Genomic DNA, 15,000 nt, shown 5'->3' with positions numbered 1-15,000 from the left:
CTGAAGATCTGTCTCAGGGTTTAGCAGATCTCTCAGTGGAGCTACAGAGGAATCACTCGTGACTAAAGGACAAACACACTCAACACTCAGTGATCATGCGCTTTTAGGCATATAAGCACATATGAAAAAATAAATGATATACTATTTATCAAGCTTGTAACAAGCCAAATTAATTACCGTATTTTTCGGACTATAAGTCGCATTTATTTAGAACCAAGAACCAAGAGAAAACATTACCCTGGCGGCTGGAGACGGTAATGTGAACTCTTGGTTCATTTCTTTCGGTTCATGTCAAATTAATTTTGATAAATAAGTCGCACCTGACTATAAGTCGCAGGACTAGCCAAACTATGAAAAAAAGTGCGACTTATAGTCCGGAAAATACTGTATTTAAAATGATTTTTGGAAAATCCTGGTAATTTACCATAGAAATATGCTTTTAATGTTTATGAGTGTAATAGCACCAGCTGTGGTCCTATCTTCCTAAAGCTTTGCAGGCTTGTTCAGAAGCACCTGTCCCATGTGCTCACCAGGTTTCGTCAAGTTTTGAGTTTTGGTTTAGGCTTTATAAGCTTTTGAGTATATTTGGACAGGCCCATTTTCTAAATGACCCCGTTAAAGGTTCCCTAACAGTACATTTCAACATTTTTTTTAATGAAAATTGACCTAAAGAGTCTAGAGAATTGTACTGCAGTCTTTTTCCAAATTGATTGAAAAACCTAGAAGTAGTTCTTTATTTCGCATTTTCTCAATCATTTAACAAACGCTTTGATTGACAGCAGTGGTTCTTGAGGCAAAGTGGTTAAGAATGAGGAGGTTTATCGTATGATATGAATATTGTGCAATCACTTACACCCTTGAAGAAATGCGTTATCATCCTCTAGTGACTGATTCCTTTCAGACTCTCACAGATCTGTAGGCCATCTGACCTTGTCTAATAGGTGCTCAAAATTCATCGGCTGTGGTGGCCATGTTTTTTAAGATACACAGATGTCCTTATAGACACTTCTGGCACTTTGGCCCAAGAGAGCGCAGACCAGTTTTCATGTCAGTAGGACAAATGGTTGCATAGTTATGGCCATTTTATGTTTATTTCTCTCTTCTAGTGCTTCACTTGTCCAAGCTTCACAACTTTATTCACATGATCTCAGATTGAGCTCTTCCGTAAGTGATCTGAGTTTACCGAAGAGATCTCATTCTGTTCCCCAGTTAGAACAGGTTTAATAAATGTGACCCCGTCCCTTGAAGGTTGGATTAGTACATGTAAATGTCTCAATCACATATTTCTATATCACAGGGAATCACATCTGCAGGAGTGTGTGTGTGTGAGACAGCTCTGCTGCCATCTCCTGGTGACACACACACGGTCCTCAAACAGGTTGTATAGGCCAGCTCGTGTTTATCTTTAGAAATAAAAACTCATTAAATGGTCATGCAGCTATTTTTAACAACGGACCAATTGATTTCCAGAGTTTGATCTGAATTATGATCATCTCCTTCTTTACAGATGAATGTTTCATAATTGATGAACTTTGCAGAATTAAAGGGATAGTTCACCCAAAAATAAAAGTAGCCCATGCTTTACTCACCATCAAGTCAAATCCAATCAGAGTTGTATTAAAAAATGTCCTGGCTCTTTCAAGCTTTATAATGGCTTTAATTTTAAAATAGTCCATTAGAAGTCCAATAAAACATCCATCCATCATAACCAGTGCCTCACATGGCTCCAGGGGGGTTAAAACAATTATACAAAATATTGGAGTCATTCAGAATTCATGAAGTACATAAAGAAAGATGGAGAGATCCGTCACTTAGGGTAGAAAACCAAACATATTTGAGAGATGAGAAACAGATTTATTCACACTCAGATCAGACACATCAGATATGAAGCTCAGTCAGCATCACACACTAGACCGGCCTGAGGTCAGAGGTCAAGCAGTCTGCTGCAGCAAACTCTGATGTTCAGAACAGTTAAGACTGAGCAAACAGGAAGTAGTCCAGCCCACCCTCCGCAGGGCACAGGAAGAAATAAACCTTAGAAGCTTAACGCTAGAAAACCACGTGTTTGTGTTCAAATCAGAAGATCATATGAGGATTCCAACACTTCCTGAGACTCACTTCCTGTTGGAGGCGGGGCCTTTATGGAACAGGTAAATCGACCTCTGAAGTCCTGAATGAGAAACCAAAACTGAATCAAACATGTGACCATTTCATAAATCCAGATCAGTGTGAGTGTATACACAATACATATTGCCAAAAGTATTGGCACCCCTCTTCTAATGAGCCAGTTTGACTACTTCAGTGATTTTCATAATGCAAACTGAATGTTTAAGAAATATAATGATATTCCAGGGAATTGTGAGCAAGAGTTTGGACAGGACCCTGTTCTATTCTTCATGAGAATGCCTCGGTGTATAAAGCACAGCTCGAGAAGAAAGCATTGACTGAGTCAGTGTGGAGGAACCTCTGCTGTGACCTTGAGCCGAAAGCTCATCACCAAACACCAGAGACTCCTCCACACAGGTGCGTTCATTCTACACACGACCGCACCGCTGCAGCAGAGATGGAAATACAATGTGAAAATATATGAATTATGTTTCTATCTTTGTTGCAACTGTTCTGAAGTGACTTCTGTTCTAAAGAAGGGGGTGTCCAAAAGGTTTGGCAATATAGTGTGTGTGTGTGTGTGTTTGTGCAGTGAGAGAGAGACAGACAGACAGAGAGTGTGTGTGTGTGTGTGTGTGTGTGTGTGTGTGTGTGTGTACCGTTAGCGCCGCTGTGAGGCGTCCCGATCAGCTCGTAGCTGCTGAAGCCCACCTCAGTCGTCAGGAAAGAGCTGAACTGATCCGGCTTCAGTCTGATGCTCCTGTAGTTCCTGTACATCACCTCCTGCACACACACACACACACACACACACACACACACACACACACACACACACACACACACAACGAATGAGCTGCTGTTACACATCAGGGTCACAGGTCACTGAAGAACACATGCATATGCAAAATCATCATTTGAGCACGAATTAAAAATTAAAAATCTTGCGGCGGCTGTAGGAGCTCCAGTGTGTGTGTGTGTGTGTGTGTGTGTGTGTGTGTGTGTTAGGGCTGTCAATTTTAGTTAAAAAATCGATTGCACAATCGATCGGACCAACAAAACTCACAACAAAGCAGAAAAAGAAAATAAAGAATTCGGAAAGTGCAGTATGCTTTGCGAAAGCTAGATATAAAAACCAGCAATTCTACGCGTCTATAAGAGCCAGTGACGTGGAGGTCTCGCGGCGCGGCAGACGTGGTTTCTCCTCAATCACACATCTAGTTACAGGAGATTCAGAGTTATGAAGAGGACCATTATAAGCTGACAGTAACACCCTAACCTTGAGTGTCCCTGGGACATCAGTGCGGTCGGAGCACGTCTTCTCAACAGCTGGACATACAGTGAATAAAAAACCTCTCTGCTCTGGACCCCGAAAATGCTGATCGACTTGTTTTCCTGTCCAATACATTTGTAATGGCCCTAGCCTTTAATCATGTCTGTCTAGTGCCCCTAGACTAAGTGTCGTTACGTTCAATAAAACACACACACATGGCCGGTTCTCCAGCCCTTTTAAAGTTTAATTTTTGAACAGTTGTTTGAAATGGATTGAATCATTATTTAAAATAATCTTGGGGATTTTTGAATTGTCTAAATCATAAATGAAGCCTGCAGTGATGTTCTTCTTGTGTCATGGCAGCCGTCCCCGCTGCATATATATCTTTTCCAGAATGTTGCACTCCTGCTGCTGTTTGTTTTTCTGCACGAAACTTCATGCCAATAAATAGGAAATATTGCTGACTTGTGCTTTTCCAGCGCACTCTTTGAAACGTTGAAAAAGGAAACTTTTTTTTTTAGACAGAAAATCGATTTTACAATCGATTCAATTAACACTTATGTCTTAAAAATCGAAAATTTTCACAAAAGTGACAGCCCTAGTGTGTGTGTGTGTGTGTGTGTGTGTGTGTTACCGTGAGTCTCTTGCTCCGGCTGTAGGAGCTTCAGTGTGTGTGTGTGTGTGTGTGTGTGTTACCGTGAGTCTCTTGCTCCGGCTGTAGGAGCTCCAGTGTGTGTGTGTGTGTGTGTGTGAGAGTGTGTGTTACCGTGAGTCTCTTGCTCCGGCTGTAGGAGCTCCAGTGTGTGTGTGTGTGTGTGTGTGTGTGTGTGTGTTACCGTGAGTCTCTTGCTCCGGCTGTAGGAGCTTCAGTGTGTGTGTGTGTGTGTGTGTTACCGTGAGTCTCTTGCTCCGGCTGTAGGAGCTCCAGTGTGTGTGTGTGTGTGTGTGTTACCGTGAGTCTCTTGCTCCGGCTGTAGGAGCTCCAGTGTGTGTGTGTGTGTGTGTGTGTGTGTGTGTGTGTGTTACCGTGAGTCTCTTGCTCCGGCTGTAGGAGCTCCAGTGTGTGTGTGTGTGTGTGTGTGTTACCGTGAGTCTCTTGCTCCGGCTGTAGGAGCTCCAGTGTGTGTGTGTGTGTGTGTGTGTGTGTTACCGTGAGTCTCTTGCTCCGGCTGTAGGAGCTCCAGTGTGTGTGTGTGTTTGTGTGTGTGTGTGCGTGTGTGTGTGTTACCGTGAGTCTCTTGCTCCGCCTGTAGGAGCTCCAGTGTGTGTGTGTGTGTGTGTGTGTGTTACCGTGAGTCTCTTGCTCCGGCTGTAGGAGCTCCAGTGTGTGTGTGTGTGTGTGTGTGTGTGTGTGTGTGTGCGTGTGTGTGTGTTACCGTGAGTCTCTTGCTCCGGCTGTAGGAGTGTATGTGTGTGTGTGTGTGTGTGTGTGTGTGTTACCGTGAGTCTCTTGCTCCGGCTGTAGGAGCTCCAGTGTGTGTGTGTGTGTGTGTGTGTGTGTGTGTGTTACCGTGAGTCTCTTGCTCCGGCTGTAGGAGCTTCAGTGTGTGTGTGTGTGTGTGTGTGTGTGTGTGTGTTACCGTGAGTCTCTTGCTCCGGCTGTAGGAGCTTCAGTGTGTGTGTGTGTGTGTGTGTGTGTGTGTGTGTGTTACCGTGAGTCTCTTGCTCCGGCTGTAGGAGCTTCAGTGTGTGTGTGTGTGTGTGTGTGTGTGTGTGTGTTACCGTGAGTCTCTTGCTCCGGCTGTAGGAGCTTCAGTGTGTGTGTGTGTGTGTGTGTGTGTGTGTGTGTTACCGTGAGTCTCTTGCTCCGGCTGTAGGAGCTTCAGTGTGTGTGTGTGTGTGTGTGTGTCCGTGAGTCTCTTGCTCCGGCTGTAGGAGCTCCAGTGTGTGTGTGTGTGTGTGTGTTACCGTGAGTCTCTTGCTCCGGCTGTAGGAGCTCCAGTGTGTGTGTGTGTGTGTGTGTGTGTGTGTGTGTGTGTTACCGTGAGTCTCTTGCTCCGGCTGTAGGAGCTCCAGTGTGTGTGTGTGTGTGTGTGTGTGTGTTACCGTGAGTCTCTTGCTCCGGCTGTAGGAGCTCCAGTGTGTGTGTGTGTTTGTGTGTGTGTGTGCGTGTGTGTGTGTTACCGTGAGTCTCTTGCTCCGCCTGTAGGAGCTCCAGTGTGTGTGTGTGTGTGTGTGTGTGTTACCGTGAGTCTCTTGCTCCGGCTGTAGGAGCTCCAGTGTGTGTGTGTGTGTGTGTGTGTGTGTGTGTGTTACCGTGAGTCTCTTGCTCCGGCTGTAGGAGCTCCAGTGTGTGTGTGTGTGTGTGTGTTACCGTGAGTCTCTTGCTCCGGCTGTAGGAGCTCCAGTGTGTGTGTGTGTGTGTGTGTGTGTTACCGTGAGTCTCTTGCTCCGGCTGTAGGAGCTCCAGTGTGTGTGTGTGTGTGTGTGTGTGTGTGTGTTACCGTGAGTCTCTTGCTCCGGCTGTAGGAGCTCCAGTGTGTGTGTGTGTGTGTGTGCGTGTGTTACCGTGAGTCTCTTGCTCCGGCTGTAGGAGTGTGTGTGTGTGTGTGTGTGTGTGTGTGTGTGTGTTACCGTGAGTCTCTTGCTCCGGCTGTAGGAGCTCCAGTGTGTGTGTGTGTGTGTGTGTGTGTGTGTGTGTGTGTGTTACCGTGAGTCTCTTGCTCCGGCTGTAGGAGCTCCAGTGTGTGTGTGTGTGTGTGTGCGTGTGTTACCGTGAGTCTCTTGCTCCGGCTGTAGGAGTGTGTGTGTGTGTGTGTGTGTGTGTGTGTGTGTGTTACCGTGAGTCTCTTGCTCCGGCTGTAGGAGCTCCAGTGTGTGTGTGTGTGTGTGTGTGTGTGTGTGTGTGTGTGTTACCGTGAGTCTCTTGCTCCGGCTGTAGGAGCTCCAGGGCTGGGGTTCGAGGATCAGTACTCCTCCAGGTAACAGGTGTCTGTAGATGCGCTGAAACAGTCTCTGGATTCCAGCGTCACCGTAGTTCAGATGAACCCACTTCGTCAAACTCAGACACAGAATGACGTCGTACTCGGCACACTGAGACATCACCGCCTCGTCACTGTCCGGAACATAGTCACCCTGAACACACACACACACACACACACACACACACACACACACGATCGTCAGCAGGTATAAAGGGGTCATCAGATGCTCATTCTCCACAAGTTGATGTGATTCTTTGGGATCTTAATGAAAACTCTATAACAAACTCTACATTTCTCAATCATAGAGAAAAACTACATCCTTTTTACTAGAGATGCACCAAACGTTTGGCAACCGAAATAATCCGTCTCTCTCTCTCACACACACACACACACACACACACACACACACACGCACGTCACCTTCAGGAAGTAGATGTTGCTGGGGAACAGGCCGGGGGTGTGAGGCATTATGGGAGGAGCAGCGATTGGTCCACGGCAGCGTGTGAAGGACACAGGAAACCTGCGTAACGCCTCCTGACCGCGCTCCAGCTCCAGGTCCATCAGAGGTGCCAACCCCATCTGACCTCTGACCTCTGACCCCTCCCCTGACAGCCCACCACTCGACCCCATCATCTCGGACAGGAAGTAGCGCAGGTTCTGCCGGGCGAGGCGCACCAGCGCTCCATCGATGTCGACGCCCAGCACACGCTCGGGGCTCCAGTGTCCAGCAATAGCGAGGGTCACATGACCAGTGCTGCAGCCCACATCCAGGACCTTCTTCCCACAGAACCACTCGGGTCTGAACACGGCCAGGCGAGGGTCTGCACTCGGCGACGGCGTGCGGTAACCATAGTAACGGCTGTAGCTTCCATACTGGAATGTGCGGGGTGTCTTGTGTGGGATTTTCCCCGCCCCCGGAGGCGGAGCTCCACTGACTCCGCCCACAACAGGAGTGTGGAAGGCCTGGCTGTGTGCGACCGTCTGCTTAGTCGGAGTGATGGACAGGCGGTCCGAATGGCTGTTGGTTCGTCTGCGCTTCCTGTGTTTGGACGGCTGCCCCTGGGGGGCGGAGCTTAACGAGGAGGGGTGTTCATCACGGCAGTTGATTGATGTGTTGAGATCGTAAGAACACGGTGCATCCTTTACAGGCTTGTCTGAACTAACAGCCACACCCGACCCATCGATGACCTTTGACCTCTCACTGTCAGATGGCTCAGCGGTCACTCCAGGATGGTGTCGGTTGCGATGTCTTCGCCGGATCTTCAGAGGCGACACTAACACACCCGCAGCTCCGTCTCCGCCGCGTCCGCTCAGATTCAGAGGATCGGTGATGTCTTTGGGAATCAGGATCTCCACTGGGTCTCTGCTTTTCCTGGGAAGGGGCGAGGATTTGGGCGTCTGGGCGTTGAGCACCTTACTGACCTCCTCGTCCAACAGGCTGTTGAGATTCAGCGGGTCGAAGATGTTCCCGCCCATCAGGAAGTTTGAGGGCAGAACCGGGTCACATTCAGAGTTTGCGCGGCGTCTGCGTTTAGCGAGACTCGGGTGTTTGAAGCCTACGCTCACAGTGTAGCGCCGCTTGCTCAGTCTCTGCGTCTGTGTCTCGACTCGCGACTGCAGGCCGATTCTGATCGGCTCGTCCTGAAGGCTGTCATGATTGGCGGCTAGTTCGGACAGCACCATGCTAGCTTGGACCTCATCCTGGATGTCGATGGGTGGAGGACGGGTGTGCAAATTCGCCCCATCAGCGGCTGGAAGCTCACTCTGAACAGACATCACGGCACACATCCATCGGCCGCTAATAACACGACTGCAGGAAAACACAGCAGAATAAAGTACACAAGGTATACAATTAACAAAAAGTTATAAAAGACATTTCAGATCTACAACATTTTTTTATTAATTTTTAAATCATACTTACTTGACTAGTCAGTGTAGTCTTTGGAGCATTAGTGTGCCGGTGACCCACGTGTTACATCTGTCACTGAACTAGGATCGCCACGCCCAGCTAATTTTAATAACCACGCCCCCTAGGAGGATCTACTGTACTGCTCATGAATATTGCGAGAACAAAAATCACCCTCCCGCCCCCATCCGACACAAGCACACACGTACGTTGCCCCTCTCTCTCTCTCTCTCTCTCTCTCTCTCTCACTCACACACACACACACACACACAATAAGCGCGTTCGTTTCTCCGCCTTTCTCGCGCGGAGTAAATATGCGCGCGAAATCACACAAAAATCCCTCGCACGTCACACTAAATAAAGCGCTCACTGAGCCGCGTACAAGGCTGTACTGAGCTACTGTAAATATGAGATGTACAATCTAAAATAGTGACGATTAAAAACTGACTTTTCGCTCTCGATTACTCTGGACTACGTGAGCTCGCGCTACTCCATCTCGCGCTGTGGCACAGCAGACCCGCGCGCTTATATACGCAGCATGGACCGAGACTGACGGACAGCCGCGCCCGCCAATCACAAAGCAGGATATGCGCTAGGGCCCCCTGAACGACCAATGGCGAAGCTAGGAGCGAAGGCATGTGCTCTCGGTCACCGCCCCTCCTTGCAGAATAGGTATCCAGCGGACTGCCTGCGTTGACCCGACACAAACCAATCACTATCATCGATTTGAACAAATATAACCTGCGAAAGGCAAAAACTACATTATATGTTTAAATAGAATTTATGTCTGAGGAAAATCCCATCGTGCTGCTTCAGCGAGCAGTCAGGAACTTGACTTAGACGCCCGTCGCATGTGTAAACAAGCCCTGAATGAGTTCCTCAGCGCTAAACTGACGCTTATAACAGCGACTAGCGACTGAATAAAGAGGAAAACACCCGTTATATCACAGTGGCATCCTGCAATGTAAGAAATGAACTCCGAGTTTTAAAGAGACTCTCCCTCATGTCTGCAGGAGAAGGGTAATTCTGTGAAATGTAGTCCAACCTGTTGCAAAACTTTTTCTTTTTCCTCTTTTTTCCCCTACATAATGATCCAGAAGAAATGTGATCTGAGTCACTGAACTGCAGCCCAATCTATTTCAAATGTAGTGACTGAAGCTACGAGCTCCATCATAGTGCAGTGCTTTCATCTCACATGTATTTTGAGCTTCAGCTCCTCATATTAATGGAGTGTTTCAACAGTGACTGATGAATGTAGAGACTAAAGACTCCAGATGCTGAGGAACAGATGAACCGATTCAATTGAGCGAGTCATATACACTGAAACTGTTCCAATTGATTCAAACTCGATTCACTAACAAAAAAAATAAATAATAATAATAATAATAATAATTGAGAATTAGTTAAACAATTGTATTGCAAAATGATTTGAAGTACTCCAATCGGTTGTGTCGCAGTTTTTTTCTCTATATTCTCTTTTAAATATTCAAATAATCCAAAGAAAGCATCTTTAAAACAAATAGTCACTTCCAAAATAAGATTGAATGAACTTTCTGTGTAGGTGCACTGCCAAAACAAATGAATTGAAATGAAAGGAATGACAATATCTGACTTTAGTCGCAGAACATCAGTCAATTAGTTTAAATGTTAATTCTTCTACTTTATTTGTAAGCAGATTACAGAACTTTTTTTTGACTCCCAATCGAAAGGTTGTGAGTTCGAGTCCCGGGCCGGCAGGAATTGTGGGTGGGGCGATTGCATGTACAGTTCTCTCTCCACCTTCAATACCACGACTTAGGTGCCCTTGAGCAAGGCTATGGCGAGAGGAATGTGACAGGATTACCTGCCGAAGTCGAAAGTCGTGTACTTTAACGTGTGAGAAGGGTAAGCCGCCTCAACTGACGTCGCCTCAACTGACGCATGATAAGCACACCGCCTCAACTGACGCATGATAAGCACACCGCCTCAACTGACGCATGATAAGCACGGCGCCTCAACTGACGTCGCCTCAACTGACGCATGATAAGCACACCGCCTCAACTGACGCATGATAAGCACACCGCCTCAACTGACGCATGATAAGCACGCTGCCTCAACTGACGCATGATAAGCACGGCGCCTCAACTGACGCATGATAAGCACGGCGCCTCAACTGACGTCGCCTCAACTGACGCATGATAAGCACGCCGCCTCAACTGACGTCGCCTCAACTGAAGCATGATAAGCACGCCGCCTCAACTGACGCATGATAAGCACGCCGCCTCAACTGACGCATGATAAGCACGCCACCTCAACTGACGCATGATAAGCACGCCGCCTCAACTGACGTCACCTCAACTGAAGCATGATAAGCACACCGCCTCAACTGACGCATGATAAGCACGCTGCCTCAACTGACGCATGATAAGCACGCCGCCTCAACTGACGCATGATAAGCACGCCGCCTCAACTGACGCATGATAAGCACGCTGCCTCAACTGACGTCGCCTCAACTGACGCATGATAAGCACGCCGCCTCAACTGACGCATGATAAGCACGCCGCCTCAACTGATGCATGATAAGCACGCTGCCTCAACTGACGCATGATAAGCACACCGCCTCAACTGACGCATGATAAGCACGCTGCCTCAACTGACGCATGATAAGCATGCCGCCTCAACTGACGCATGATAAGCACGCTGCCTCAACTGACGTTGCCTCAACTGACGCATGATAAGCACGCCGCCTCAACTGACGTCGCCTCAACTGACGCATGATAAGCACGCCGCCTCCACTGACGCATGATAAGCACGCCGCCTCAACTGACGTCGCCTCAACTGACGCATGATAAGCACGCTGCCTCAACTGACGCATGATAAGCACGCTGCCTCAACTGACGCATGATAAGCACGCTGCCTCAACTGACACATGATAAGCACGCCGCCTCAACTGACGTCGCCTCAACTGACGCATGATAAGCACGCCGCCTCAACTGACGCATGATAAGCACGCCGCCTCAACTGACGCATGATAAGCACGCCGCCTCAACTGACGCATGATAAGCACGCCACCTCAACTGACGCATGATAAGCACGCCGCCTCAACTGACGTCACCTCAACTGAAGCATGATAAGCACACCGCCTCAACTGACGCATGATAAGCACGCTGCCTCAACTGACGCATGATAAGCACGCCGCCTCAACTGACGCATGATAAGCACGCCGCCTCAACTGACGCATGATAAGCACGCTGCCTCAACTGACGTCGCCTCAACTGACGCATGATAAGCACGCCGCCTCAACTGACGCATGATAAGCACGCCGCCTCAACTGATGCATGATAAGCACGCTGCCTCAACTGACGCATGATAAGCACACCGCCTCAACTGACGCATGATAAGCACGCTGCCTCAACTGACGCATGATAAGCATGCCGCCTCAACTGACGCATGATAAGCACGCTGCCTCAACTGACGTCGCCTCAACTGACGCATGATAAGCATGCCGCCTCAACTGACGTCGCCTCAACTGACGCATGATAAGCACGCCGCCTCAACTGACGCATGATAAGCACGCCGCCTCAACTGACGTCGCCTCAACTGACGCATGATAAGCACGCCGCCTCAACTGACGCATGATAAGCACGCTGCCTCAACTGACGCATGATAAGCACGCTGCCTCAACTGACACATGATAAGCACGCCGCCTCAACTGACGTCGCCTCAACTGACGCATGATAAGCACGCCGCCTCAACTGACGCATGATAAGCACGTCGCCTCAACTGACGCATGATAAGCACGCCGCCTCAACTGACGCATGATAAGCACGCCGCCTCAACTGACGGATGATAAGCACGCTGCCTCAACTGACGCATGATAAGCACGCCGCCTCAACTGACGTCGCCTCAACTGACGCATGATAAGCACGCCGCCTCAACTGACGCATGATAAGCACGCCGCCTCAACTGACGTCGCCTCAACTGACGCATGATAAGCACGCCGCCTCAACTGACGCATGATAAGCACGCTGCCTCAACTGACGTCACCTCAACTGAAGCATGATAAGCACGCCGCCTCAACTGACGCATGATAAGCACGCTTCCTCAACTGACGCATGATAAGCACGCCGCCTCAACTGACGTCGCCTCAACTGAAGCATGATAAGCACGCCGCCTCAACTGACGCATGATAAGCACGCCGCCTCAACTATAATCAATTCTATAATCCAGTGATATAAGTTAAAATGAGTAATATCTTAAGTATAATTTCATGCATATAGTAATGCATTTGATTTTACTTAAAGGGATGTATTTGTATTTTACTTAAAGGATAATTTACCAAAGTCAAGAACTTCATAATCAAGTAATCACGGAGTATTCATTTACTCATTTTCATGTCTGTCCAAACCTGCAGGAATTTATTTCTTCTGTGGGACATAAAAGTTATTCTAAGACTTTCCTATAATCCAATACTTTTTCCATGTCCCTCAAAGATATGATTTTTGGCTTCCGATAAGTACAATGGCTCATTTCACTGAATTTTACAAAAAACTATCATGACTAGTAATATTTATAAAACATATCATATATGGATTCATTTAAAAAAAAGAAAAAAAAAAAAAAGAAAGAGAGATGAGATAACATGATAAACAGCCAACAAGTATGACCCATACTCAGAATTCGTGCTCTGTATTTAACCCATCCAAAGTGCACAGTGAACACACACCCTGAGAAGTGCCACTTTGTGACTTTAGTAGTTTATCAATTTATTTTCTGGTATTTTTCCCCGATTTTAATTTGTTGACTTCTGCTGTTTTCAGATTTTATTACTTAAACATTGTTCGTACTCTGCTTGCTCATGGAATAAAGAAAAGTATAAAAAATTGACACTGCTCTGTGTGTGTGTGCACTTCGGATGGGTTAAATGCAGAGCACAAATTCTGAGTATGGATCGCCATTACTTAGCTGAATGTCATTTCACTATTTTTTTTTTTTTCACTTTTTTTTTAAAAAGAAAGTACAAACAAATACAAATTACTGAAGAAAATTAGCCATAGTTTTTATTATAGTAAAAATGCAGCAACCATATTATACACACACACACACACTGATACACACACACACACACACACAAAGGGAACAGACGATGACACACATGATTAACACGAACGGTGACTCTGGTAAATGTTCACATCTGAAACATACCTCTGCTCTTTTCTTCCCCATCTCTGTCCGAAGTGAGCAGCATCCGTCCTTTGATCAACTTTTCAATCTTTCCGTCTGATGCACTGCCAGTACTTGCATTTCTTAAAAACCAAAGATCAGTCACAATGTTATAGAGCAGTGTTGTGAAGCTCAGCTCCTGCAGTGTCTAGCTCCAGCTTCTAGAGATCCTGAAGACTTTGATCAGCTGTGCTTGATTAGACCTGCAGCTCAACTCAGCTATAGCTGTCACAGTGTCTGGTTTGTGTTCCCTGGGTAACCACTAGATGTCCTCCTTCCCCACGGTGTCTGTCACTTCCTGAACCACATTCCCCACGTTCTCTGTCTTCGCATTGCACTCAGCTGTCACTAATCATTAATCATTGCACTCAGTCAATTCCCCATTAGCGTTTATCATCTCCCTGTGTATGGGATGGTGCAGCGGAGAGCTGAATATTTAAAGTTGACCGCCCTCCGCCAAGAGGGCAATGAGGTGGGTGCCATGGCACAGGTGTTCTGGTCCCTGGCTGAGGGCATGGGAAATAATGATGCGGCCCTCCAGAGTCGAGTCAGGTGCCTGTGGACCCTCCAGAGTCGACTCAGGTGCCCGTGGACCTTCCAGAGTCGAGTCAGGTGCCCGTGGACCTTCCAGAGTCGAGTCAGGTGCCCGTGGACCCTCCAGAGTCGAGTCAGGTGCCCGTGGACCCTCCAGAGTCGAGTCAGGTGCCCGTGGACCTTCCAAAGTCAGGTCAGGTGCCCGTGGACCCTCCAGAATCGAGTCAGGTGCCCGTGGACCCTCCAGAGTCGAGTCAGGTGCCCTTGGACCTTCCAGAGTCGAGTCGAGTCAGGTGCCCGTGGACCTTCCAGAGTCGAGTCAGGTCCAGAGTCGAGTCAGGTGCCCGTGGACCTTCCAGAGTTGAGTCAGGTGCCCGTGGACCTTCCAGAGTCGAGTCGAGTCGAGTCAGGTGCCCTTGGACCTTCCAGAGTCGAGTCGAGTCAGGTGCCCGTGGACCCTCCAGAGTCGAGTCAGGTGCCCGTGGACCCTCCAGAGTCGAGTCAGGTGCCCTTGGACCTTCCAGAGTTGAGTCAGGTGCCCGTGGACCTTCCAGAGTCGAGTCGAGTCGAGTCAGGTGCCCTTGGACCTTCCAGAGTCGAGTCGAGTCAGGTGCCCGTGGACCCTCCAGAGTCGAGTCAGGTGCCCGTGGACCTTCCAGAGTCGAGTCAGGTTCCCGTGGACCTTCCAGAGTCGAGTCAGGTCCCCATGGACCCTCCAGAGTCGAGTCAGGTGCCCTTGGACCTTCCAGAGTCGAGTCGAGTCAGGTGCCCGTGGACCTTCCAGAGTCGAGTCAGGTCCAGAGTCGAGTCAGGTGCCCGTGGACCTTCCAGAGTTGAGTCAGGTGCCCGTGGACCTTCCAGAGTCGAGTCGAGTCAGGTGCCCGTGGACCCTCCAGAGTCGAGTCAGGTGCCCGTGGACCCTCCAGAGTCGAGTCAGGTGCCCGTGGACCTTCCAGAGTCGAGTCAGGTTCCCGTGGACCCTCCAGAGTCGAGTCAGGTGCCCGTGGACCCTCCAGAGTCAGGGCTAGTCACCGTTGACCCTCCAGAGTCGAGTCAGG

General features: G+C 48.5%; 1 protein-coding gene across 1 annotated transcript; it reads right to left on the bottom strand.

The window, feature by feature from the left end:
* Positions 1–1,833: 1,833 nt before the first annotated feature.
* Positions 1,834–8,898, bottom strand: LOC128011945 (7SK snRNA methylphosphate capping enzyme). The gene is made up of 5 exons (XM_052594755.1): positions 8,222–8,898; positions 6,721–8,110; positions 6,233–6,451; positions 2,766–2,889; positions 1,834–2,170 (listed from the first exon to the last, which is right to left on the bottom strand). Exons 2-5 carry the CDS (start codon positions 8,086–8,088, stop codon positions 2,115–2,117), a joined length of 1,767 nt encoding a protein of 588 aa, XP_052450715.1. The 5' UTR covers positions 8,089–8,110; positions 8,222–8,898; the 3' UTR covers positions 1,834–2,114.
* Between the last annotated feature and the right edge of the window lie 6,102 nt (positions 8,899–15,000).

The sequence above is a fragment of the Carassius gibelio genome, chromosome B23 (genome assembly GCF_023724105.1).
Source record: "Carassius gibelio isolate Cgi1373 ecotype wild population from Czech Republic chromosome B23, carGib1.2-hapl.c, whole genome shotgun sequence".
Lineage (NCBI taxonomy): Eukaryota > Metazoa > Chordata > Actinopteri > Cypriniformes > Cyprinidae > Carassius > Carassius gibelio.
The sequence above is the reverse complement of the archived record's forward strand: the minus strand, read 5'-3'. Positions and strand labels throughout refer to the sequence as shown.

What these genes read in the sequence shown, in the direction of transcription:
- LOC128011945 (XM_052594755.1), bottom strand. Translation starts at nt 8,088, where the DNA reads ATGTGTGCCGTGATGTCTGTTCAGAGTGAGCTTCCAGCCGCTGATGGG. An exon ending in GCAACATCTACTTCCTGAAG is followed by an intron (nt 6,452 to 6,720) that starts GTGACGTGCGTG and finishes GTGTGTGTTCAG; the next exon opens with GGTGACTATGTTCCGGACAG. An exon ending in GCCGGAGCAAGAGACTCACG is followed by an intron (nt 2,890 to 6,232) that starts GTAACACACACA and finishes GTGTGTGTGCAG; the next exon opens with GAGGTGATGTACAGGAACTA.